This window comes from Struthio camelus, chromosome 1 (assembly GCF_040807025.1).
Source record: "Struthio camelus isolate bStrCam1 chromosome 1, bStrCam1.hap1, whole genome shotgun sequence".
NCBI lineage: Eukaryota > Metazoa > Chordata > Aves > Struthioniformes > Struthionidae > Struthio > Struthio camelus.
Genome location: NC_090942.1, coordinates 103,064,067 through 103,089,043, shown reverse-complemented (window position 1 = coordinate 103,089,043; position 24,977 = coordinate 103,064,067). Strand labels below are relative to the sequence as shown.

Here is a 24,977-nt window from a genome sequence, read left to right as displayed (position 1 = left end):
CTCCAGAAGTGTAAAATGCATGAACCAGAACAGAATCTTTTTGTTCCAAGTTTTACTTTTCCCTTGAGTAATGATATACAGCTGTATTTCTACTGCTAAATGTTTATGCAAAAAGTACCTGCAACCTATGTAAGCTAAGCAACGCACTTTGCTGCTGGAACATAAACTTTCTCCTCTTCTGACCTGTTTGTTCAAAATTCTCTATCTTAATATTCCCTTCAGTTTCTTTGCCCTGAATATTTGCAAACATACTCTGCAGAACTGTTTTGTGTTTATCGTACTAGAATTCCTAGCTTTACTTTGATCATGGCATGGTGAGTAGTATTTTTCTACCTTCAGAATGTCAGTCTAATAAGATGAACGAACTGTCCCTAGTCTCTGAGATTTAAAAGCAAAAATTCCACAGTCGTCAGAGTTATCTGCTTCTTATCAAGATCCAGGTTTGGCACCAGATGCATTTGATTCATTCATCATTGTCGGTGCGCTCGCACACTAATTATTTCAAATTGTTTCCTCAGGCAGAGGTCTAGGACAAATGCAAGCAAGCCAAAAATAGCAGTTATGAATAATTATGCATAATTTACCTCAAGGCCTGGGCTAGTCTATCATTAAAACCTTTTCTTGCCACCTGTGATCCAGGCTAATTGTTGACTTTAAATTAGTTCAAGATTTTTTTTTTTTAATGCTGTGCCAACCTTTAGCTTTTCTCTTAGTAGATTTCTGGTGCTTTAAACATTTCTAATGAAATGCCAGTGAGGTTCCTTCTTTTCTTTCTTTTTTCTTTTTTTTTAAATGTCTCTCTGTTTCACAACCCACCAACAATTTTGCTAACGGGATGAACTTCAGAGACACGGTTGGCAAACGCAACCTAACCGTGGGAATTCTGCCCCTCTGCAACTGAGGAATGAGGTTCTCTGCAAGGCACAGATCCTCTTCTACAACCTCAAAGTGAACTCTGATGCTCCAAAACTCAAGCTGTTTCAGTTTCCCTAGCACTTCTCCTTTTACATTTTTAATTCCTTATTGAGGAAAAAGGTGAAACAGCCTAACACTGATGTTTCAAACAAAAAATGAATCAATAAAGCACAACTATATACCTTCTCCTGCAAATTCAGAAATATATGGTTAACTTCATAAATAGCAAACTTATTAATTTCAGTAAGATTCAGAGAGGTGACTGATGCAGGTGTAGAAGGCTTTACAGGACCAGAGGCATTCATTCTATTGAAATTGCATTTTACAATGATGTGCTGGTTTAATGATCAAAACTACAGGTTTAAAGTAAAAACAGCTGAAAGAACCCACCCACCCCTAAGATTTCCTACCACAAGAAGAGACAGATGTTACACCAAAGCTGAGAAGTGCATGTTTCACTGATACCTCCCAAAGACGACTCTAGTTGGGAACACAGTACAGAAGTTTCATTTTTAGAGACAACTAAAAATATGAAGCAGTAGCCAAGAGCCACCACGGCACAAATTGTAAATATTGCTTACTCAGGAAAAACTATCTTTGAATTCCTCCATTCAGGTATGACCACACAAATATCACATCTCTCAGGGACAACAAATACTCCAACATTCATCAATCAGCCTAAGACGTGCAGGCACCAGTCCAACTAAGTCCGTGTCAATTATAATTGTGGCCACTGAGCTTTTACTGTTGAAGTTTGTTATATAACAAACTGCTTGCATTTGTTATGAAGTGTTGGAAAGTGCTTTATCATTTAGATGTCTCAATCCAGTAGAGGTCTCCAGGTCCTTCTATACTGAATTCATGTAATCATGGAAGAGCAAGTTTTGAGATCCAGGTGACCTTTTCCAATTTTAAATTCCATAAAGTGCAAATAAAAGGCATTATTATCTCATCTTTCAGCTGCACTTACCCACCATACATGCATCTCTAATGTTATAAGTAGATTGTTACATGCTCTGCAAAGCAGATGAAATTTTACTACGAATGATTTTTGAAACCTCTGTCATGAGTAAAGTTTTTATAACAACTAGAGCCAATAGAGAGTAGGAATAGCATTAATCAGGATTTTTCTTTCCTGCTACCACACATGAAATTTACAATGATATATAAACACAGAAACTAGAATCTAAGTCATACATACAATAGAAAAATGAACACTAAATTTCCACATGCAAATTGGAAAAATCTCCCTGCTCATCACAGAATCAATTTTAAAAAGTAATTTAAAAGGAATAAATTTTTTGTTTTGCCATATCATGATTTTAAATAAGTAATATTCAACAAATTTCATTTAAAAAAAATCCCACAAATTTTATAAAATGAAAGCATTTCACGTTCAAGTGGAAAACTGGAGTAGCATTTATGTTGAAACTGATTATTTAAATCTTAATCAGGTTTGACTTTCGAAACGGAATCATATCTTAACAATTGTAGGGTTAAGATTTTAAAGTATATTAATTTAAAATGTTTATGAAAAACATATGTCATGCAACTTTCTACTGTGCTCAGATTCAAGCAGGCTGGAGTTAGTGAAAACCAAGTTCTTAAAAAGTAAACTGGAAGGATTCTTACAGACGTTTCTCCCCTGAATAAGAAGTATTTCCTTTATGATATTAAAATATAAAACAGGTATTTTGCCTTCAAAGCGATAAACAGTGCTACCATTGTTGCTTATTGTATAAAACGATGCATTTTCCCCCTTCCAGTACTTCGTATTTATAATGGATCACAGTTCAGGGTCACTTGAGCTTTCAGTACGAATCTGATACAAGCAATTAATTCATCATTGGTATATTCCAAACTAATAATGAAACTATTAGTCTCCAACAGAATTACCTTCCAGATACTTCACATGTGATTCACTGGATTCACTCAAGCGGTCTCATTGCAAGGGCTATGAATTCACACATTCCCTTTATCAGAAATAGTCATTTTACCTTCTTTTCGTTGCTCGTCAACACTTCTTATGGATGAAACACCTTTTAGTCTCCTTCAAAAGATACTTATCAGTTCAAAGCCAGAAGGAGACTGACCAGTGAATTTGCTTTTTTCCATTAACAATAGAAAAGGATTAATAATAAGAGAAACTCCAAAGAATAACACAGAAATTGAAGAGATTGATGCAAAAAATAAGGGTTAGAGAGGTATGTATTTGTGCTAAACAGAGCAAAACCAAAACGGTTGCATAACCACAGTCATTTAAAGACTAAACAAACACAAAAGGAGTTATTATTTCATGAGATTCACTAGGGTAAAATTCAAAAGGCACTCATTTTAAAAAATCCCATGAAGAAATAGGAGACTGATTATTAGCAAGTAATTCGTAACAGTGAGAGAGAAAGCAGACTGCAAAAATATCTCCCAGAGGAAATCTCATTAGTTGGAATTTTAAAACTAGGCTGAACAAAGTATTAAAATATGTACTTCAGGGAGCCAGTCTGCTCATCTAGGAGATGGAAAGACACCTTTTACATCTCTTACTTTCCCAGTTCAATTGGATTTGTTTTGCTTTTTCATGTGATAGTTGGTTAAAAAGTCTAGAATGAGAAAGGCGTGGAGGGAGGAAAAAAACCAAGCATTAAAACCACCTGCATTCCTGCAAAGAACAGAAACTAGGCCGAGTTAGGTTTGAACAGATAGCCTATTCCAGGATAGAAACAAAATAAACAGGCACAACACAATCTCTTTTCTTACAGTTATATACTAGGAGTTCCTGTCTGAGTGAGAAAAGCTGCAAAACGGTCTAATACTATATAGAGCTCCTCCTGACCACAGTTCTAAAAGGCCCATCAGCTTGCCTCTAAGAAGCCCAACGCAGCAAGTTTTAAACAATAACGTGGACTACTGAAAACCTAGATATTAATAAAATCTCCACTAATCCTAGATAAATTGCTGCAATAGCTCTAGGAAAAATGAGGGACAAGTGTTAGTGATCAGTTCTTTGGGAAACATGTTTGATGCTTGCTTGTGTTTTCCCCTAGAGGGGAGAGAGGGAGGGAGGGGAAGGAAGGGAGCCTACAAGGCTGAAATATCCAATTACGCCCTCTGTTATTTTAAATCTTTTCTAATTATAGCTTTCTTTCTGTAAATCAGGTAACATGAGAGAGATGCAAAGTCAAAAGCATATTCTATATTGTTGCTTATTTTTTTGCTGCAGCGTTGAGATACAACTCTGCTGCCTCAAGTACTAGTTACTCTACTACGTTTTCATGAACAGCGGTAAAAGACCGTGTTGTTGATCCAAGCATAAAAATTCACAGTATTCTAGTCCCATAAGGTGTCATACCACTTCAGTGGGGCAAGATCTCCCCTGTAATGCACAGTGCTTCTTGGTCTTCTGTACTTAGCAAGCATTCTTCCTAGTTGCAACACACTGAATACTCCAAATGCAAAGCAGAAAAAAGGCAATGAACCTTTTCACTGGTCTTTAAATAAAGTTCTTCTCTTTCTGACCCAACTGTTCCATTTCAATCTAATGCTGCATCTTCTAGCACCCTCGGTCTTCCTTTTTAGTACTAGCATAACCTACAGACATGTTATCCTTGTTTTATTACATCTAGACATTATTCAAGCATTAATGCAATCTTACCATAAGAGATATTACTATAATAAATTATAATAGGAACTTTGCTGTAACATCACACTTAAATGACATGGACCCTCAGTAACTTTCAACAAAACAAACACATTCAGTTTTTCAACCACAGTGGCACTGACAATACTGCATCTTTTTTCCCCCCTCACACATCCCAATTTTTTCTTTCATACAATACCGCTCTGAAGAAGTTGTATTTCATGCTCTTCAATGCTATACCCTCAAATTATTTGTCATAAAACAAACAGTTCGAGTAAAACAATATTTATAGAGAAAACAAAACCTGTTCATTTCATTTACACAAGCAGGCCAAACAGCAGGACAATGAAAGTATTTACAACAAACTCCAGGAAAAAAAAATTCAGAGATTATGTGAACTGTGGCGTCAGTTATACATAGTTAAATATATGTAATATAGGATGAAAAAGTGTGTCTGATATTAAGAAACAAAAATACAAAGCTGGAAAAAGAAAGAAGTGGAATGTTGTTTTATTTCATGATCTTAAAATAGCCTGCAGTTCAGTTTTCCAGGAAAAATCGAAAAGTTCTTTATTCCCTTTTGTGCCTCGTACTGTGTCCTCTATTTACAATGACCACGGACAAATATATCTAAAAAATGCCTTAGGAGATGACCAAGTAAGTTTATCTCAGCATTCAAGATCATTGTACAGTAAATACAGAGAACAAGAGAATACTGGAGAAACTGACAAAACCCCTTCTATCATTCTAGCACAAAACTTGTCAGTTTGATCTTCGAAGAATTGATTTCAATTTTTTTATTATTTGTAAATCATTTTTCACCTAATTTTCCCATTTTCATTTTTCTACACCCAGGTTTCAGGTCTTGACTAGAGTAAATACCTCTTTTTTCAGAGTATATTATTTCTTTCAATATCCTACGCTCTTATAATCACACTTAGTCCTTCCATGTTGTACATTGACCATCAACTCAGACTACCAATTTTTCAAATGATATAAACTGTAACAGCTATGGATGTGATCGGAATACAACGTTAATCATTTCGCAAAAACATTCTATGGAGTTACATGCTCATTCTTTACGTTTAATTAACACCTGGGTAATACAAATTCAAAAATGGCAAAAAAGCTTTTAATTGTAATCTCAAAAGAAACTCCAAGACATAAAAGACACCACCAAAGATGTTCCTTTTTTCTGTTTTTATCTGACACAGGATATACAGGTTACTTGACCATGAAAGGACATGTATAACCATTTCAAATCAAACACGTTTAATTAAAATGCTAAAGCTCAAAAATGCAGTGTGTCATTGTGACAGCTGATAAACACATTGCCATTCATATGCATACATACATATATATGCACACAGTTGTATATATATGCACACATATATATGCACACACAGTTGTGTGTGCATACAGATTACATCATAAATAAAAACTAAAATTAGGTAAGTTTTTGTTGAGGATCCTAAAGTGTTACATAATAATACTTATAAGCTTGCAGTTCTTTCTAAAATGAATCCCTATCCTTCTATCCTACAAAAGGTTTACGTTTTGCAACTTTCTTTCAACTTTTTGAGGGGAAAATTGAAACCGAATTGAAACACTTCCTGTTTGCTGAACTGAAACTCTGCCCTGGGTCCATTCCAGATAAGTTCATGCCTATTGAACTGTTACGATGTCTTTGGAATTTTTTAACTTACTTTTCATAGCTCCGGCTTCCAGATACCACAGTGCACTACAGACAATGCACATTTAAAAAAAAAAAACAAAACACACAACCCATACACACTTTGTCACAAAAGCCCAAATACATGCATTTTTGCTGCTAGTTACACTTTTCACAGCTCCTTGGGGAAGCCTAAGGATATAGAATTTCTGCAGCTGTAGGTCCAATATCCTACTAACTAGATAAACGACTGATAAATGATCCAGTGAAGTTGCCCTGAACAATGGTTCATCAGTTAATTTCAAACAATAAAACTGCCTACCTGGAGCTCCTTACTTGTACCTAATCTATTATTTACATACAATAATACAACACAGAACGAAACACTGCCTCAGAGTTTGTGTCAAACCATATTAACAGAAGATTAAAAAAATTTTTGCTCAAGTGAGATTACATAAAATCTGAAAATCAAATACAGGGAGGAAAGCAACAATGGTTGCAGAAGTTAAGAGGCCTTCATGTATCAAGAACCTTTATATTTTTGAGATATGTTTAATGGTATCATAGTAAAATATAACTCCTCAAAGTTTGAGAACTCATAAAAATTCCATATGTCGGCAACTTCTTATGCCATTTTGTTTAATTTTAGCTCTTATTTTAAACTGCAGTAACTGTCACAAATAACCATTAGGAAACAGAAGGTAACTTTCTCCTTAAAATTTACTTTTTCTTTTGTGCACCTCCCCACTCCCTCAAAAACACCTTTTGTTTTTATGTCAATTTTTGTGCCAGCCTCTGGTTGGCACTTTGGTTCTTCTTTTGCAAAGGAAACATACTAATCAGACACACAGTAGCTACGCAATAAACAAATCCTCTCTTTTTGTTATTCATATCTAAATAACACAGACTAATTTCATTTCAGAAAACTGGAATGCTTTATGTTAACCAACTGTGTGCCTGTGTCCTTTATACATCTTAGATTGAGTGGTTTTCTGAGAAGAAAGTGAGGTTTTATTGACAACAGTCTAAGCACGTATTCTTTTAGTTAGGGGAAAGCATCGAGTTAGAAAAAAATCTAGGCAAAACCTAATAATATTGGTTTCATTCAGATATTACCACAGCGTGTAAGAGCTGTTCCTCTGAAATCACCAAATCCCCGCAAATCACCAAAGCGCACACAGGCACATGCACACACACTTTCAAAATCCTTTATGCACTATGATTATAGCTGCTATTGAAATTATGCTGCAGCCCTGGAAAAGCTCATTCCAAATTACCTCAGTAACAGGCAGGAAGACAATGCTGAGAGTTGACAGAATGGTCAGCGAAATCATGAGATCTGTATATCAGCCTTTACCAAGATCAGGATCTAAATAAGAATCATCCTGCAGGATATCGAATTGATTCAGATTAGAGCTGTTAACGCCACAAGACATTACAAGTTATTAGTGTACAAGAGTAACAGCTCCCTCCCTTCTCTCCACAAATACTGATTTCACTACATCTTACTATTTGAAATTAGGATTTGACCAAGCTTACAATGCAGAAAGTCAGTCTCTATCTCTTAAAACCAAGTTGCCATGATCAGAAAAACTACTCATCTAAACTTGACAAATGACTTTTTCCCCATGCATATCTGACTTTTCCAGATGGATGGATGTTATATCTAACGAAAAACTGCCACTAAACCGAACAGCGTATTCATGTCTAAATTCTGGCCGTCCTAGCTATTATGCTTCTATGGCAACTTAAATTCTAAAGTTTATAGAATAAAATATTTATATGTGACCTGAGGACTTGTTAAGGAAGCTATCTGAAACTGTTCAGAGCTGTGGAATGAAATAGACTCAGGGGAGATAGATCAGCAAATACAGGGCAAGCAAACTGGTCAAAGGCGCAAGGTAGAGGCATTTATCACTTAGATTTTAACTCTGCATACATGCTGAGACTTCCATACGTATAATCACCAAGTAAGTGAGCCCTACTGTGTTACGTAGACTTCTGAAGGATGGCATTTTACAAAAACTTAATGTTACAAATGTAAATTAGGTACGGAAAATAGTGCAGGACAAATCATCTAATGCCAGTGAAGCCAAATGGGTTGTTCAAAACAGTAAGGAGAACAAGGTCAAGATGCTTCCTTCTCTTGCCCTGTTAAGGAATAAAAATGTAGGCCATTCCTTATCATTACTCTACTTCATGTACTTTGAGAGATGAGAAAGCAGTCAAACTTCAGAAGACAGATATCACATTGTACACTGTCAATACACTGCACTACAAGATCAACGACTATTAAATTAATTTCACATTCACTCTAGTACCATAAATCATAAAGAACGCGGTATCCATACAATGATCTGGTCTGTAGCCTTCATTTCAATTAAACTGAATTCTTTTAATACTTAATATTTTCCTTTAGACTGGTAAGATGGTTTCTGTTTTTTAATTTCCAGTAAAATAAAATCTGGTTTCCAAGACTTGACAGTGTTTCCCTCAATCTACATTCATTACATTTGGCTACTCAGCTATACCAGCATCCTGCTTAGCAATGCAGATTCAAGTATAATAAAAATTGGTTTATAAAAAAGGATGTATACTCTTTTAGGAGATTATTTTTAAAATTAGCCTGCAAATACAAGAAAAATCATGGAAACAGCATGATGAAAAGACAAGATTTGTATAGCAGACTGGAATTATTAAAAATTCTTGATTTGTGAGATGTTTTTGTATTTAGTGCCAATAATTCAGTTCCTATTTCTAATTGAAGCCAGTCATACGCTACAACTATCCACTAGCTGCCCTCAGAGTTGTGGAGTTGCGGGGGGGGGAAGAAGGGTAAATCACTGATAACAACTCCCGTTCCAACAGGAATAGCTGAGTGGAAAGCAGAGCTAGCAGAACTAACATCATGGCATACGGCACCACACACCAAAACATTCGTTCACTAGTAGCAAATGCTTCATAACATGGACTTTGTCATGAAAATGGTTGCAACATTATTTGCCATTTACTGATTCATCAAATTACTGAAACAATTATTATGGTCTCCCTAACACTTACCCGTATTTCCAGTGTTGGAAATGGTATAGCTGCCCTTTGCCAACTCAGAGTAGATGTCAGGGCTTTTTGTACTGTTTGCCAGTCAAGGGAATCAGCAAAATAAAAATAGCTTTTTTATTTCACACTCACAATACTTCTAGAACAGGGGTGGTTACAAACAGCACAAGAACTATTTCTTCTGGCACGTACCACTGTCAAAACGCAAGGGAGAGGCAAAAAGAACACTGCTCTTAAAAGAAATTCACAATTTCTGAGAAGTGCTGGCACCTGAGACTCCTGCTGAACTTGAACTGTGATACCTGCTGGTGGCCCTACCCTCACAACACAAAGACCGACCTTATTCAACCACTGAGAGGAATCTTTCACAGGCTTAACCAATGAAAGAAGCCTATCAGCACCAACCACAGAAGGAACTATGTGTCCGAACAAACCCCTCTCCTATAAAATTGGGTCTCAAATGCTTGATTCCGAAGTCCTAAATTGGCAAACTGTATTCACAGAAAACTTGGTAGGTGAAGAGCCTCTTGCAGGACAATGTATTGATTGCTTCAGAAGTTCAAGAACAGAAACGTCACCTCCATTTCTGTTCCTGGAGACTGGAAAAGCAAAGCAGAAGGGGTGGGGGGAAAGAGAACTGAGGTCTCCATGATGCAGTCAATTCTATTGAAGTTAGAACTCTAAAAAATAAAAATAAAAAAAATTAGTGACTTTAAGGGCCAAAATAATTGTGTGTGCACTTCTATGTGCACGGTCTAGATATCTGAAAAGAAGAATCGTACAGAGATGGAACCCCCACACCACCCAAACACTAACATCTGCTTTTGTAAACGCTCCAGAAAGGCAGCCTGCATATCGTTAAACAGCACACACACCTTTTTCCCTGCATTCTCAGTTCTCCCTCTCCTGTCTTGATTATCGCTTCCTATACATATACGGAGTTTGAAGCCTAGTCCTTTGTCTTTGCTCCCAGTATCCTTCCCTACTTGCAATGTAAGGTGGAGCAAAAATGTTTCTCAGAAAAAGCTACTGGAAATCTGCGTGTCACAGCATACAAGAGGACTTAATGTCATGTGCAAAAATGTTTAAAACTTTAATAAAGAAAGTGAAACACGTAGAAAGATAAAGGGACAGACTGAAAAAACACCTGCATCCAGAAGAATGGGAGCTGACATTTAAAGATTTAAGTTAGAATTAGACTCACATTTACTAAGCTCTATGACCTGCTGCTAAGTTCTGAATTCACCTTCTTACCACTAGATTTTAGGAACCCCTGTAAAGGGGGATGCATAGCACTTTCTGAAAGAGAAGAGATGCTACCATGAGGAAAAGGGAAACATGTGATATGCGGTATCTTTTATGTTAACAAAATGTTTTATGTTCACTCCCCCCCACCTACAGAAAAGCCTCCTTATCCACAAAACAAGAAACCTAAAAACTGTTCAAAGAATGCCAGAATAGCCACTTTCTACAGTCAACGGGACTCAGTCAATACCTGGATGGATAGATGGGTGAATGATTGGATGTAATATATGTTATACTGCATAATATATTAATGTCACACATCGTGGTCTGACATCCAGTCCTATTACAACCGTGATATCACCCTTTTGCCTCTGTCAGAGTCGATTTGGATGGAAATTTAGTCCAGGAATTCAGGAAGCTTAACTAACTACTTGCTTTAAGGATTTTCTCTTCAGCATTCCAGAAACAATCTAAAACTGTGCATCTGTGAAACTGTGACCAAAAGCACCTGAAAATCAATTCATTAAATAAACTTATTATACACCAAAAATGTCAAAATGTATGCATCTTACAGATAACAAGTATGCACTGTAAGGCTCTGAAATAGGTATGGATATTTATACACAGAAGGATGCCTACAGAATTAACTGCATGTAACTTTGCACATCAAACACTTGCATTTTCAACTACTTATCAGGCAAAAAGGTCAGTGTATCATGTCTATAAAGTTGTCTCCATTTGTGTGATCTTGAGAGAAAAAAAGAGCACAGAGAGCTTCTACTATATTCCTGAAAATGCAGAAAAAACTCTTACAATTTTGCTTTACATTGTAATACTTTTGATGAGGATTCTGCATTCATTCTACCCATTAAGATATCTGCTAAATCTTGGAAAGGAGTAATTAATAAAAAAGTACAAAGGAAATTCACTAGCAAGAAAAAGAATGTTTTTCAGTGGAACAGGTTATCCAGTAGTTTCTTTATAGTCTTTGAACAACAGAGAAATGTATTTTACATAAAGGCTTGCAGATACAGAGCAATGCAAAGTGTTTATAAAACCACTGCTGAACTTTTGAAAGCACAGTGTTTTAAAACTAAAAGTCAGAGCTGATGGAAAGTTTCTATTTTATCAACTTCATGAGATTTTACGTAGACCTTGTAACTGCAGCTACAACTTTGGGCAGGCATTACTCAACAGGATTCAGCAGCTGCTGTCTACCTTTCAGTCTCCCACCTATATTCTCCAGCACTCCATTCCCATCCATGATTATTTTGTGGGTCCAGTAGAAAGACTAAGCAACTCGCCAGAAAGCAACATCACAATGATGTAACATAAAACTACCTACAGCTTGTGACAGAATTACAGAGGGTTGGTAGGGAGGGAAATACTGCTCTGAGATCAACCCATCGTTCATTCTTCACCTGGACCTCAAGAAGCATGGACAATCCTTTGGAAGGCCAAGGAGAGAAAGGATCATGTTGCCATAAAGACTGAAGGGCATGAAGCAAATACGGAGTCTCTTCTACTAATGTAACCAACGACAGGAAAAATGTATTTAATCTGTAAACTGTATGGTTCTGTCAGCTTACAGCTTGCTCATACATAGCTGTATATTTTCAAGTACGATTGCCCAGAAAAATGCAAATGCTCTGTGTTTTCTCCAGTTTGAACCCTGTCTTTATTCTGAACTCCAGCATTTCAGATGGGGGATAGTACTATCCCTTTCTTCTTTTGCTCTGGGTATATTTTCTATTCTCCTTTCCTCTCCTTCTATCATCCTTAATTTTTCTTCTCTCACTCCTTCCTGAATTTCCTCTCTTTGGCTGCCTCTCCTTAATTCCGTTTCCTTCTGTGCAATGCTGTAGATATCTCTCCCAGTGTTGTCTACTGTTTCCCCCCATAGTATCCCTGCTTATCTCAGATCAGATTTCGGATTTCCGGATTTCGAAAAATGCAAAAGGACACCAAAACAAGCTGTCTAATATTGAAAGAGTCCCCCAGTCAGTTAAACTCTATGATCTTTCTTGCACTATTCTTGGTTTACAGTTTTAGAGATTTGTGGACACTGAAGTAAATCTTTAATCTAATTTAGGTTTTACGCAAATTACATATTCATTAAACTATCTTGAGTTATTTCTAAGACGTTTCACTACTACTCTTTATTGGCCATTCCCTCTCAAATAATACGTCTTTATCATTTATTTTGACTTTTGACACTCTTACTTTACTATCGTTTCAATAATGTCATTAATCATCCCATAACCCTTCCAGTCTCCCATTTTACCATATATTGCTTACACTACCCATCGCTGATTGTTTGTTGCTCTTTTGTATTCACCCTATCTTCACAACAAAGGCATTTCTAGCTATTTTCAATCAATGATTTGTCCTCAGACACTTTTTTCACCTGTCTTTTCTGTCCTTTTCAGCCATGACTTTATCCCACTCACTTTATGTCACCCACCCACAACGTGCTGCTGAAATGTAACAATTTATATTTATTTCAGTTCATCACATTTACAAAACACCACTCATTTAGGATAGAAGTGAAAAAAAGAAGACATTATCAAGAGAGACTTCTCATTGTTATGTTCAGTGCAGGAACATGACTTGCATGAAGCTATATTCTACTCTTAGTCACAATACAAATCCAGCGTGAACTAAATCAGTTCATAGATAGGTTAATGAGAACTTTAATATACTATACACCTTAGAGCTCTCTCAAGCCTTCATTTTGTCCAGTGATAACACTTGCTATGACAAAAGTGGTTCTATCTTCCGATAAGAACTGAGTTTAGGAAAGTTATCTGGGTAGCTGTTTTAGACATCTTATTTCCTTATTGTCCTTCTGGTAATAGCTAAAGAGGAAAATTTAGTAGTAAAAAGATATGCTGAATAGAATGCTATCACTTGCAGTTGGTGGTTTTCTCCCTCTCCCCTCCCTCCTTTTTTTTTGAATAAACACAAGGAACAAAAATTACAAGCAGACTGCTTTCTATCTGTTTCCTAGGTCTTTCCTGGCTATCTAACTTTTACTGAATTCGAACATGCAAAGAAAAGTAAAAGGATATGTAAGTTTTTAATTCAAAATCCCTGTTTTATAGAAGAATGTAAAAGAAAGGTCCGAATCTGTATATTTAAATCAATTTTTCTAAACAAGGCATAACGAGACAGAAAAAAGGCAGCGCCCTAGTTACTGAATGAACTTGATTTCTACACAAAACACACTGCAAAGCAGTCACGCAAAAACTTGTTTACATTCAGTCACAGCAGTGCTTTTAACTCAACTAGTGAACTAGGTTAAACAAACATTTGACCAGTGTTTGTAAATACCTCCAACATGCACCAGCTAAGATGCATACGGTTTAAAAAAAGTTTATTTCCAAACATGCCAGAAACAACTAAATATACATTTTACATGCAACGTAAAACAAGGTGGTAAACATAATCCTGCAGTTTTGTGCATCAGTCACTGTAAAAGAGTCCAAGGACACAGTTTCAGCTGAGATACTTCCTTATCCCACTGATGAATTCTTTTGTCAAAGGACATAAGTACCAACAGATTGTATATCCTTACCTTTTTTATTTCACCTTACACTTTCACCTTCTATATGTAGACCTGCCACTCTTCCGTTAAAGCACAACTCTCAGTCACGTAGAACTATTTTTTGTGTTCAGTTCTCAAAGTTGCCACATTTCAACATACATAACACAAATGGTAGGCCTTCCATTTTGCATGTCTATTAACAAGTGGTTTAACCAAGCATGTGCTAACTCTATGAGCTCAGTGCTGCCCTCCACCTTATAAATCAAGCCATTACATTAGTGCACTCACGTAACAACAAATTTTCAAGATCTAGTATGTCACGTATCTATTAATGGCTTCCTAAAAGCCTAAGAACACCAACACTCCATGCTTATTTCCAAAGTCTTCTCCATTCTCTCAGTTTCTGCTGCCATTTTTTTTAATCAATACGTTAAAATAAACGCTCAAACTTCTCAGGAACTGGGAAGAGAACTGGCCCACATTCTACCTTCTGCTACAGCATGAGACAGACAATACAGTATCTTCTCTTAAATTGGTATGTAAATTAAAGATTTGACCATATCGAAGTTCAGTAACTTATCTGCTGCAAGACCTGGGAACTGCTGTCTACCCAATCCAACCCAACTCTGTGCTTTAACAGCCATTACCCCCATTCAGTCACATGCGTACCTTGGAGATACCTCCTGTTCCCAATCTACACAACAAAATCACGTAGGATTTAAACGGTCCCGGCAAAACTGGTCACGTAGTAGCAGGCAAGCTTCCACTTGGGCTGCACATTCATTTTGTGCACTGACTACTTCACCACCTCACCTAGCCTTCATCCACATAGTACTCTTCCACTGATCTTTTCAATGCTAACCCCTCTGGATGTTTTCATTGTGAGAGGACATTCTAATCTGAAAATCATTTACTTCTTAATAGATGCTGTTGAATTACTGTGCCAGCAGAAGGGGCAGAGCTCAGCTTTGCCTCTAAACATTCCTTCAGGCTAAAGCACTTCTACCTAAGCGCTCTACAGTTCAAACATTTATTACCGAGTTTCAGAGTAAAATTAAATTAACATCAGGAATACATTACATTTATTAATAAAGTGTCATAAAAATATTAGTGAAAGTTAAACAGGTAACACAAGGATATCAGGAAATATAAACGTTCACGTTCCAGTAGCAATGTTTGCTTTACCAGGTTACATATCCCATAAGTTTGATGGAACGCATTGCACATTAATGCATCAAACTACACAGTCGGGAAGCAAATTAACTTCCGAAGTTCTGGCTGTCATTTTAATTTTGCATTAACGTAAGTGAACACTGGAAAGGTAAGAATCCTGTTTGTTTGAACTTCTAGAAAGTATTTGTATAGAGGTTCAAGAAGGCAGTTTTGAAGAGATGGCAGCTACAAAAAACATTAAATCAATCTTTACAACAGGAAGAAAGGAGTGGGAGTCATAGGGAGCCTGGGTCCTGCTTCTCCTCTGCATTACGAAGGTTCTTGTGGCATCTTTATTGCTTACTCTCCCATGGAGAAAGAAGTTCCAAGTCTTCCAGGCAGAAGGCAGCAGGAATAGTTCCACAAGCAGATTAAATTAGGGTTGCTTTCTACAGATTACAATCCAGATTGTTCACCTGCCTTCACACTGAACACCTCTCTCCACAAGCCTGCTTCTACCATTTAATGCCATTCTACTCTTAGTTCTCATCTTCACTTCAGTTCAGTTGCCCTCATTACTTCCTTATCCCTTCTCTTTTGTGCCCCATTCACCTTCAGAAAATGTGTTTGCCTTAAGCAAAAAAAAAAAAAAAAAGCCACTCAAATCAAACAGGAATTGTTGTTAAAAATCAAAGAAACACTCCTACCACTGCATCTTATAAAAACGAAATCTTCCCTTCAGGCCGAAAACATGGGTTTAAGATTTCTGGCTATCACGGAAAATGCTCTTCAGATTGGCAGAGAAAAGGCCTAGAAAACTTTCACATTCTATACAAACATGTTTCCCACTATAAGAGGTTTTGGGAAACATGATAGTAGAGGACAAGACTATTCATTTTCAGGAGCTGTGGAGAAGTAAGCCATACTACGCGGTTCCCTTCTCTTTCCACAAAATCATAAATCCTCCAGGGCCCAAATCTTCACTTGCCAAGTCCCCGGGGTAGTAAAGGGTGTATAAAATGAAAGTTAATGCTGCTTGAGAACTGTTTCTAGTCTGAAACATCTAATCAATTACATGGATAAAGCATCTACACTATTCCATCTTCTTCTTGGATCTTTTTTACCATTCTAGCAGGGAGCTTCTGTAGGTTCATCTCTTCCAGTTAAGAAAGCTACCGTGCGAATGAGGATGGTATTGTAACTAGCAAGATTGCTGAGAACCAAGACAGGGCACAAAAGCACATGACGTGAAGAAGCAGTGCTTGTTTAGTTAGTCTGGCAAAAAGGTAGCTAAGGAGCAATCTAATAGCAGACTACAACAACATAAAAGGGACTTAAAAAGATAACATAGCCAAACTCTCCCCAGTAGTGGCAGATGGTGTAAGAAGAGACAACAACCACATATCATGTCTTGAGAGGTTCAGACTACATATCAGGAAAAATTCTGTCTACTAGGAAGACTGTACAGCACTGAAACAGGCTGCCCAGAGAGCCTGCGGTATCTCCATCCTTAACAGCTTCCTAGACTCAGCTACACAAAGCCACAGTTGACATGACCTAACATTAGCCGTAATCCTGCTTAGAGCAGGAGACTGGATAGACTAAGGTGACTAAGATGGACTCCAGATAATTCCTCCAAACAACTTTTTCACTGAAAAATCACTGAAATCAAGATACATTTCAGCATCAAGGAAGAGCTTAAGAAGAGGCTGTGAGGGAAAAGTGATTCCAGTTTACACCTTTCTGCAGCCTGATTCGTAATCTACACTAACATTATCAACATCTCCCACCAGCAATGATTTCAGAGCAACATCAGAACTTGAAGTAACTTAAGTCACCACACATTAGCAACTTTTTGTCAGTATTAGTGAAGCCTAAACAGGTCCTAATTAAAGGGATTTGATTAAAACCTACCTCTAGTGTTCCACGATAAGCAACTAGTGAAGGATACAAAGAGAATTCCTGTCATTCCCTGGCTTTTCCACACAGAAGGCAGTATACACGAGCGCTCACATCTAATTTAGAAACTAAGCTTCAGCAATACAGCTACTATATCCAGTAGATTTAAAAAGCTTATTTTGGTTTTAGCTTTTTATTTTGTTTCAAAACAACGAGAACACATACAGAGCAATTCCAATTCTTTTCCCGGGAGTATGACTAAAATCAATTGTTAGTCCCTTGAGGAAGGACGGTGTTGACTGCCCCTCCTTGTCTAATACAACAGCACACAAATCACACAGCAGCGCAGCACCCGTCCATACGAACATGTGCTAACAGACAACTAACAATCATTCTACATGTCTTAATTTTCCTTTTGGGCCTTGGAAAATCAACAGCTTCCAACAGCTGGAAATGCAGTTCTGGTCCAGAGGCATCAAGGAACAGCAGTTAGGCAGGGAAAGCTAACACAGATGAACAGACCAAATGTCACACTGTAAAACTCAGAGATTTCATCACCATATTACGCATCAGAGAGCATCCATACACGCTGCAAAGAGCCCTTAACCCCAGCCTATCCTTCATATAACTCAACCACAGATTAAAAGCAGAACCTAAGTATGAAATATGCATTTCACCATAACACCTTCCACTCCAACGCCAATCGAGCACATCGCAAACTGAAAGGCAGGCCGTCTGCTGTTTTGAAGCGGGGCTACGTATCTGAGGGCAACCAGCGAGCAGCGGGGAGCCGCGCTGAAGGAAGAGCGCCACCTGCCGAGCCGCCCGCGCAGCTCCCGCCGCCGCCACGGTACAGCGGGCCGGGCCGGCCGGGGCCGCGGGCAAGGGGCTGGGTGGGCGGCGGGGACGCGGGGGCAGAGGGGAGGCCGCTGGCAGCGGCCGGCTGCCTGTCGGCGGTGCCGTAGCGTGCTGGCTGAACACGTGCCTCTTCTTCGGTTCTGTCCTATGGAGACTTCCCCCCTCCCGCCCCAAGATGCCTTAATAGAAACGCAAAACGATACCTAAAAAATTGTGTCGGCCCCCTAAATAGTCTTTAACCCTTTAACCCTTTCTCAAGTCAGCCCCTGGCAAAAGAGAAAACACACAGGGAACCCGTAGCCTGCGACAGGGGCTTCCCCACGACTGCCCGGGCAGGGCGGTGAGAGATTTTTCGGAAGGGAGCAGCGACGCCAGCAAATGCACCTTGCGATACTCCTGCTCAGCCGTACTAACCGAACCGAAAGTGCGTTCACTGACTGATTTTCACGACAGTCCTCCCTTAAGAGCTCCCCTGCCACCAAAGAAACCGGTCAGTATTTCCTAACAGCCCCCATCGCTGATAAAACAGTCTGAACCCAGTCGGTAGCCGCATGAAGAGCTCCTGACGGCCCACGCCCGGAAAACGCCGCTGCTCCCTCCCACCCTAAGGGGAGACCCAAAGAGAGCACAAGGGCGGCCGCGGGGTTAAAAGACAGAGGGGGGGAAAAAAAAAAAAAAGCTGACCATAGCCGGAGGAGATGCCAGCAGGGAGCGAGTGCGAGGGAGGCCGCGCCTTTGCTAAGCCCGCAAGCTGCACTGCACGGCGCGGCGGGAGGCGGCGCGGCGGACCAGGGCGCGCGGAGGCACGCGTAACGGTCAGCGCCCCAACGGCCGCCGCTCGTGCGCGCGGGGCCGGCGCCGCCCGCCCCTCCGCGCAGGCGGCCGGTGCGAACTAAGGGCCGGCCGGCTCGCCGGGCGCGGGCTCCGCGCGCCGTGCGAGCCAGAGGCGCAAAGGCTCCCGGCTCTCGCCGACGGCCCCCCGGGCACGTCCCGCTGCGCACCGGCCCACGAGGTACACTGCTTACGTGCAGAAAATACACTTTCAAGTTAACACAAGCCTTTCTCTTTTTTTTTTTTTTTTAATAATTAGTAGGCAGATTTGGAAGAATCGCATTGGGGAAGTTATTGTGCTAAATTATCAAACAAATTAACATTGAGAATCCTCAGGTGGTTTCACAAACAACTCTGGGAGGAGGGGGAAAAATGAAGCAACACGCGGCGGCGGTCCTCCTGCCGAGCCAGTTACTACTGCCTTCTCAGCTTCGTTATTTCAACACACGATCCAGCAAGTAATTAGCGCATTTATACACCTCTTTTTCAGCACCTTTTAGAAAAGAACAATTTTACATTTCTTGCCATGAAATACCATTTCATATGGACGATCATTCTACATCTGAAAATATTTTCAGAAAACTGGGGGGGGGGGGAAAATCCCAGAATAAGTTACCTACAAAGCTATTTGGACTGTAAAAATTCATGTGCAATCACAGCAATGCCATCAGGTGAAAAAGTTTACTGGCCTTTTTAAATGGAGATTATAGTCAGCATTCCTGTGGCCTTAATGTTGTAAAAGCATTCTTAAAATCAATTGTGGTGTGCCCCTATGACAAATGATACAGTATTTCATGCAAGTTAATTTTACTGTATTTTCCTCATTTTATTCTATTTTAGGCAAATAAATTCAGCACAACAGAAAACGGGCAAAATTATAAAGTAAGCATTTCCTTACACAGGGAAAAATATCTAATGATGACCAGACCCATTTTAAAGAATTTGCAAATGGCTTGTGTTTATGCTGACAGGGCTGACAGCAATAAAATTCTACCCATGAGGGAAATGATGCTGTTTTTCAGCTTCGAACGTTACAAAGAAAAATTGGAAGCTGGCGTATCTGCAATTCCAGCTCTAAATAAAATCTTAAGTCTTGGAATACAAGCCGAAAATTGCATTTTTTGGAAACCACAGAAATCTGATGCCCAACCTATAAGAACCTATTGCCAGTCTGTAAAATGACTGATCGTGAGGCTAATTAAATAGGAGGTTTTTCTCCCCTTATTTTCCATTATAAAAAAAATGGACCATGGACTTTGCACTTATTGTATATTTAGCTGGGATTTGTTGTAGTAGTATTTTTCTTTAAATCCCGAAAACTCGTAATTTAAAGTAACATGGTAAAAAGACTAGTTTCAAAAGAAAAGGAGAGAAAAAAAGGGTTTTTTCCTCCAAAAAATGATCACCCTAGAATAAAAATGAGCATACTTTTTACTTTATATCAAGTTAAAAGTTATTTTTAAATGTACCAAAACACAGTATGATTATAATCATATTTCATTTGATATTGATATGAATATTTCATACAATTTTTCAAATAAAAGGAACATAGATTAGAATTATCAAAATAACAAATCTAAAGAATGTTCCAGTGCTCCAGATTTTAAAAAGGCATTTCTTTCTGGTAACAGCAACTAATTATTTATAACCGGAGCCAGTCAAATATAATCTTGAAATAATATACATTATCTCAAAATTTTTTCAGCATATTTCCCCCATTTGCTTAGTCAATTCGATCTACATTTTCAGGTTTAAATTTCTCTTTTAAATGCACATTTAATGAAAGCAGCTGAAGACAGTGCACAAACCAACCAAAAGGTACAGCTAAAGTACACTAGAAGTCACACACTCCCCCCCCTTGGATACTTGCACATTGCTTCCAGGAATGGCAACAAAATGTTCATGCTATATTCAGAAAGTAGGCCCAAATGATGCTGCCAGTTTAACAGTTTTCACATAATTAAAATAATCATCTTGCACCAAAAGTCTCACCTATCAGAAAGGGGGAAAAATACATAATTTTTCATCATGTTCTGATTTAGTATAAAGGAAGCACCCACAGACTTTAGAAAGCCTTCATATCCTGAATTCAGGGCTCTGACAATGTGAATATATTTTATTTCAAAAAAAGCAGATTTTTAAGTCTCTCTATGCAAAGCAAAAGTCATTCACTTCACCGTAATAAAAGAATGTATTCAAATAGTTTTTGTCTGCTAGGAGGAAAGCAAAAAGTCTGCGAAGGAGAAATAGAACACACGCTTGATTACAGCATTGAGCTGAAAGGAAAACTGGAGGTGAAAGGAAGAAATTATGAAAGCTACAGTAGAAGTGGTGTTATTTACTCACAGTCTTTCTTTCAGTCATTCAAAGAAAGGAGAAAAAAAACTAAAAAGAATGTACTATCTATGTACCCGAGAAGCAACTAGCTCAGTGAAAAAAAAAACAGAGTATATTAACCAAAAAATTTACTTTTTCTATCAGCTATTCAGTATAAGATGAAATAAAACATTTCAGACCTGACACCTCAAGCAAAACAAATAAATCTTGGTTTTAATGGATTGTGTTATCTTTAAGAAGTGCTAAGGAAAATCCTCTGCTCATGAACAGGAAAAAAAAGTATATAACATAATATAGCATGCCTGTTTTTGTTTGGACAAAAAAAAGTGCATCAGTTTTTAATTTTATTTGGGTATTTTTCAGTTTTAATCTTTTGTCTTACTGTAACCATTTGATATTGTTTGTTTCATTCTGCAACATGTGATAAATGTTTTAATAAAAATTTCACAACAGGCTGGTGATTTTGGTAATATCCCCCATTTCAAAAATGGTATTACTCATAAGTTGACAAGGTAGCTTTGGCATCTAGGGACAGGGAATGAATACAGACTAAGATGTCAATCAGCTAAAAAATAACAACGACCACCACCCTACATTTAGGTTGTGCATGAGTTTGTTCATTACTGTTGTATATGTTGGCCAGTTTCAAATCTGAATGAAGACTGAGATGTTCTACAGTTCTGTAATGGTGTGAAAACAGACCTGCGTAGGGTAGAGAAACTCCCAGAGTGCCCAGCTGAGGGGAAGGCTGAAGCATGACACCATGAAATCCACTGGCATAACAACTAACTGCAAGAAAAGCTTCAATCAGAGCATGCAATTAACCACAAGACACAGAGTCGTAGGAAAACAAACCTCATTATTTCCAGTGCTCATGAAAATACTCATTAATCTTGAAAACTTATTTCAAACAAACAAGAAAACTTTCAGTTCCCACTGGCCTAAATACCCGATTCTTGAATGCACTTTACTTGAGCATAAATAGCCCCTCTCCATATTTTTTTTAATCACAGGTAAATATAACTATGAGCAAGTTCTTCTCCCCCTGCATCTTGTTATGAACAATATCCAAATATATATATTAGTCAGACTCTTCTTCAGTCACTTTGTCCCTGGTATTCCACAAAAAAAGGCCAGAAACTTTCTACAGTGCCACCTTTGCACGCTATTGACAGCGGAACAAGTTTAGCTAAGGAAACTGTCATTTTCATGGGTGGGCAGTAATACATCCTCACATGATAAACTATTTTCTGGCTTTTGAAATATAAAAAGGAGAACTCTTCCTCCTTCTCACTAAGATTTTGGATTTTAACCCAATTTGTCTTGACAGAAAAAACTCTCATTAACCTCAGTCCTGCACGCTCAGACCTCCTCAGTACAAACTTTTACAGAAGCAGAGAATATTACCCTTCTCTCATATTTAGAGAACAGTTTCCATTACTGAGATGATCAACTTGCTTTGTCCAAATGATCATGAGTGAGAACTAGGAATAAATAAAGTTACTCATGCCAGATTTTCAAAGCACTTCAGTGTACAGTCAGCAACTCAAGGATGTGCCCTGCATCTTAAGGTACTGAGCACCCTCAACTGCTGAAGAAGTCACATGAATCTGAAGGAACTCAGAGACCTAGAAAACCACTCTCATGATCAAGAGAGCATTTTTATTTCCCAACCAATCTTTTCAAATTTGGCCTACAGTTTAGTAATTTTGATCACATACAGGATATTTTTTCCTCACAATTATCTATTACATGAGAATAATAAATGCCAGAGCATTCTTTTCTCTAGCTACAAGCAGAGACAAGATAGAAATGATTTCTCTTTCCTTTTCTACCAACCACACAGCAAACAGAAAAAAGCACTCAAAGTCCATAAATATGGGTGATGAACATTTAAAGATCAGGTCACAACTTATGCAACTGGAGAACGCTGCACTGCAGTTCTGTCAAAGATATTTTATTGAAAATTCCCCCAAACCATTGAGCTAGGGTCAAATTTGAAACATCTTTCTCACAAGAGAAAAAAAAATGCTGAAACCAATACAACTACTCGCATGAATATGCAGAGCAGGATTTAGACTCCACTCTTTTTGTCCTGTATGAATTATCCATCACATTTCTATTGTTTATTATTAAAGTGACTTGCTTTTTTATCCTCCCAACCCCCACATCTGTGCTGCTGTAATTTACGTGAATTGCAGTTAATGATCACTTGCGTTATGCTTAATCAGCATATCAATAATATACTGTGCACAGACTAAGTAGCTCTTCTTTCTCTCCCCTTTAATGAAACCTATAGAAATGAAACTGGTATTTGACTGACTGGCATTACAAAAAGGTTGCCTAGGCAGGTGCTGGAGATGGCAGTACAGGATACAGGCCTTGAGGTTGCTGCCAATCACGCTCAAGCATCAGTAAAGCCAGCTATTATATTTGTAATTCAGTTGCTTAGCTATCTAGAGGGGCCAATGTTTTGTACTTAAGCAATTTTAATGAGCTTGACCAGATCAGTGTTACTGACGCCAAGATTGTGGCTGTGTGGGATGGTTGAAGGAGAGATCACATTCTTATAGGGTGATATTATTAACCATGGTCTAAAACACTGCCATCACAGTGTTTTTATGTGGGACACAGAAATCCTTGAATACAAATGAACTATAAATCTGAACATGAATATTCAGGAATTTCTGGAAAACTGTTATTATAAATGCCCAAGTCAAGTCAGACTTAAAGAAAAAAAAAAACAGAATAAGGAATAACCACGGAATGCCAAAAATGACAACCAGCTTAGGTCATTTTGGCAGAAATCAACCAACTCCATGTATAGCTCAGGTAAAATGATTAACCTAGTAATAGGCTTAGATACCCTTGGCTAAATTAATTTTTAAAAATTTGTAAGTTGCCCTACTCAGCACATCAGCATTTATGGCTTCAGATGAGAACACTGCTGGATGTTGGAGAAGAACTGGCACAATACCAACATTGTCATTTGTGAATCACAGCCTCAACTGTAGCTCTATTAGCTTTACCTTGTAAATCACCACTGTGCTATTAGCAATCTTTCAATATGATGTGACATCTTTATTATAATGTTTTTCCACTGAAGTTTAAGTTCATATTTTAGTTTGCTTGGAGACAGATGCAGCCATATTTACCAGGTTTAATTAATAGAATATAAATAAAGGGCTCTGAAAGAAATGCATCTCTTTCTTATGTTATTCAAGGTACCTATTATTATATCATTTCATAGCAAAAATTATATTCAGATAGGATAAATGTTACTTTTTTTTTTAAACTTTGCATTCATGTTTCATTATTTAAGCTTAAAATTTCACAGTACTTTGAAGCCTGCAGTTTATTGTCCAAGTTCTCTTACAGAACCACTCACAATATAGGATCTAAATTAATTTACTATCATGTGATTTTCACCTAAAAATTTCATTAACATGTAAAGACATCAGTCCAATTCTATGGTTTACTTTGGCTTTAATATCCATGGATATTACAGTAAATAAGAACAGTGTGCACAGACACACACAGATGAGATGTGCTGGATTTACCTAACAGACTTGCAGAAGCTATTAAAATCGCTTTGAGAGATCTGGGGACCCTTTCTGCTGGGGTAATGTAGCACATCTGTTTTTCTTATAGCCCCCCAGATACCCTGTATCATTCCCTACCAACTACTTTAGGCATCTAAGGCAAGAGAGGCACAGCTGCAGGGAGCAAAGCAGTAGATCTGCACAGCTGCAGGGAGATGAACAGAGGAGTAGAGTAAAGCAGAGGAGACTGCGAGAGAAACAAAAAAGGCTTTGCAAAACAAAATGAAA

General features: G+C 38.1%; 1 protein-coding gene across 5 annotated transcripts in view; it reads right to left on the bottom strand.

Annotated features, from left to right (window-relative positions):
* Positions 1 to 24,977, bottom strand: part of EPHA3 (EPH receptor A3) — a 234,633-nt gene that overhangs the window by 189,584 nt on the left and 20,072 nt on the right. The window contains exon 1 of one of the 5 annotated variants that reach the window (XM_068909029.1): positions 18,664 to 18,705. The exons of 3 other annotated variants lie outside the window; for them this stretch is intronic. In XM_068909029.1, coding sequence (XP_068765130.1) covers positions 18,664 to 18,666 — 3 coding nt within the window. In that variant the 5' untranslated portion in view covers positions 18,667 to 18,705. Of the gene's footprint in view, positions 1 to 18,663; positions 18,706 to 24,977 lie in introns of those variants that run through there. One more of the 5 variants, XM_068909021.1, reaches the window with a different exon arrangement.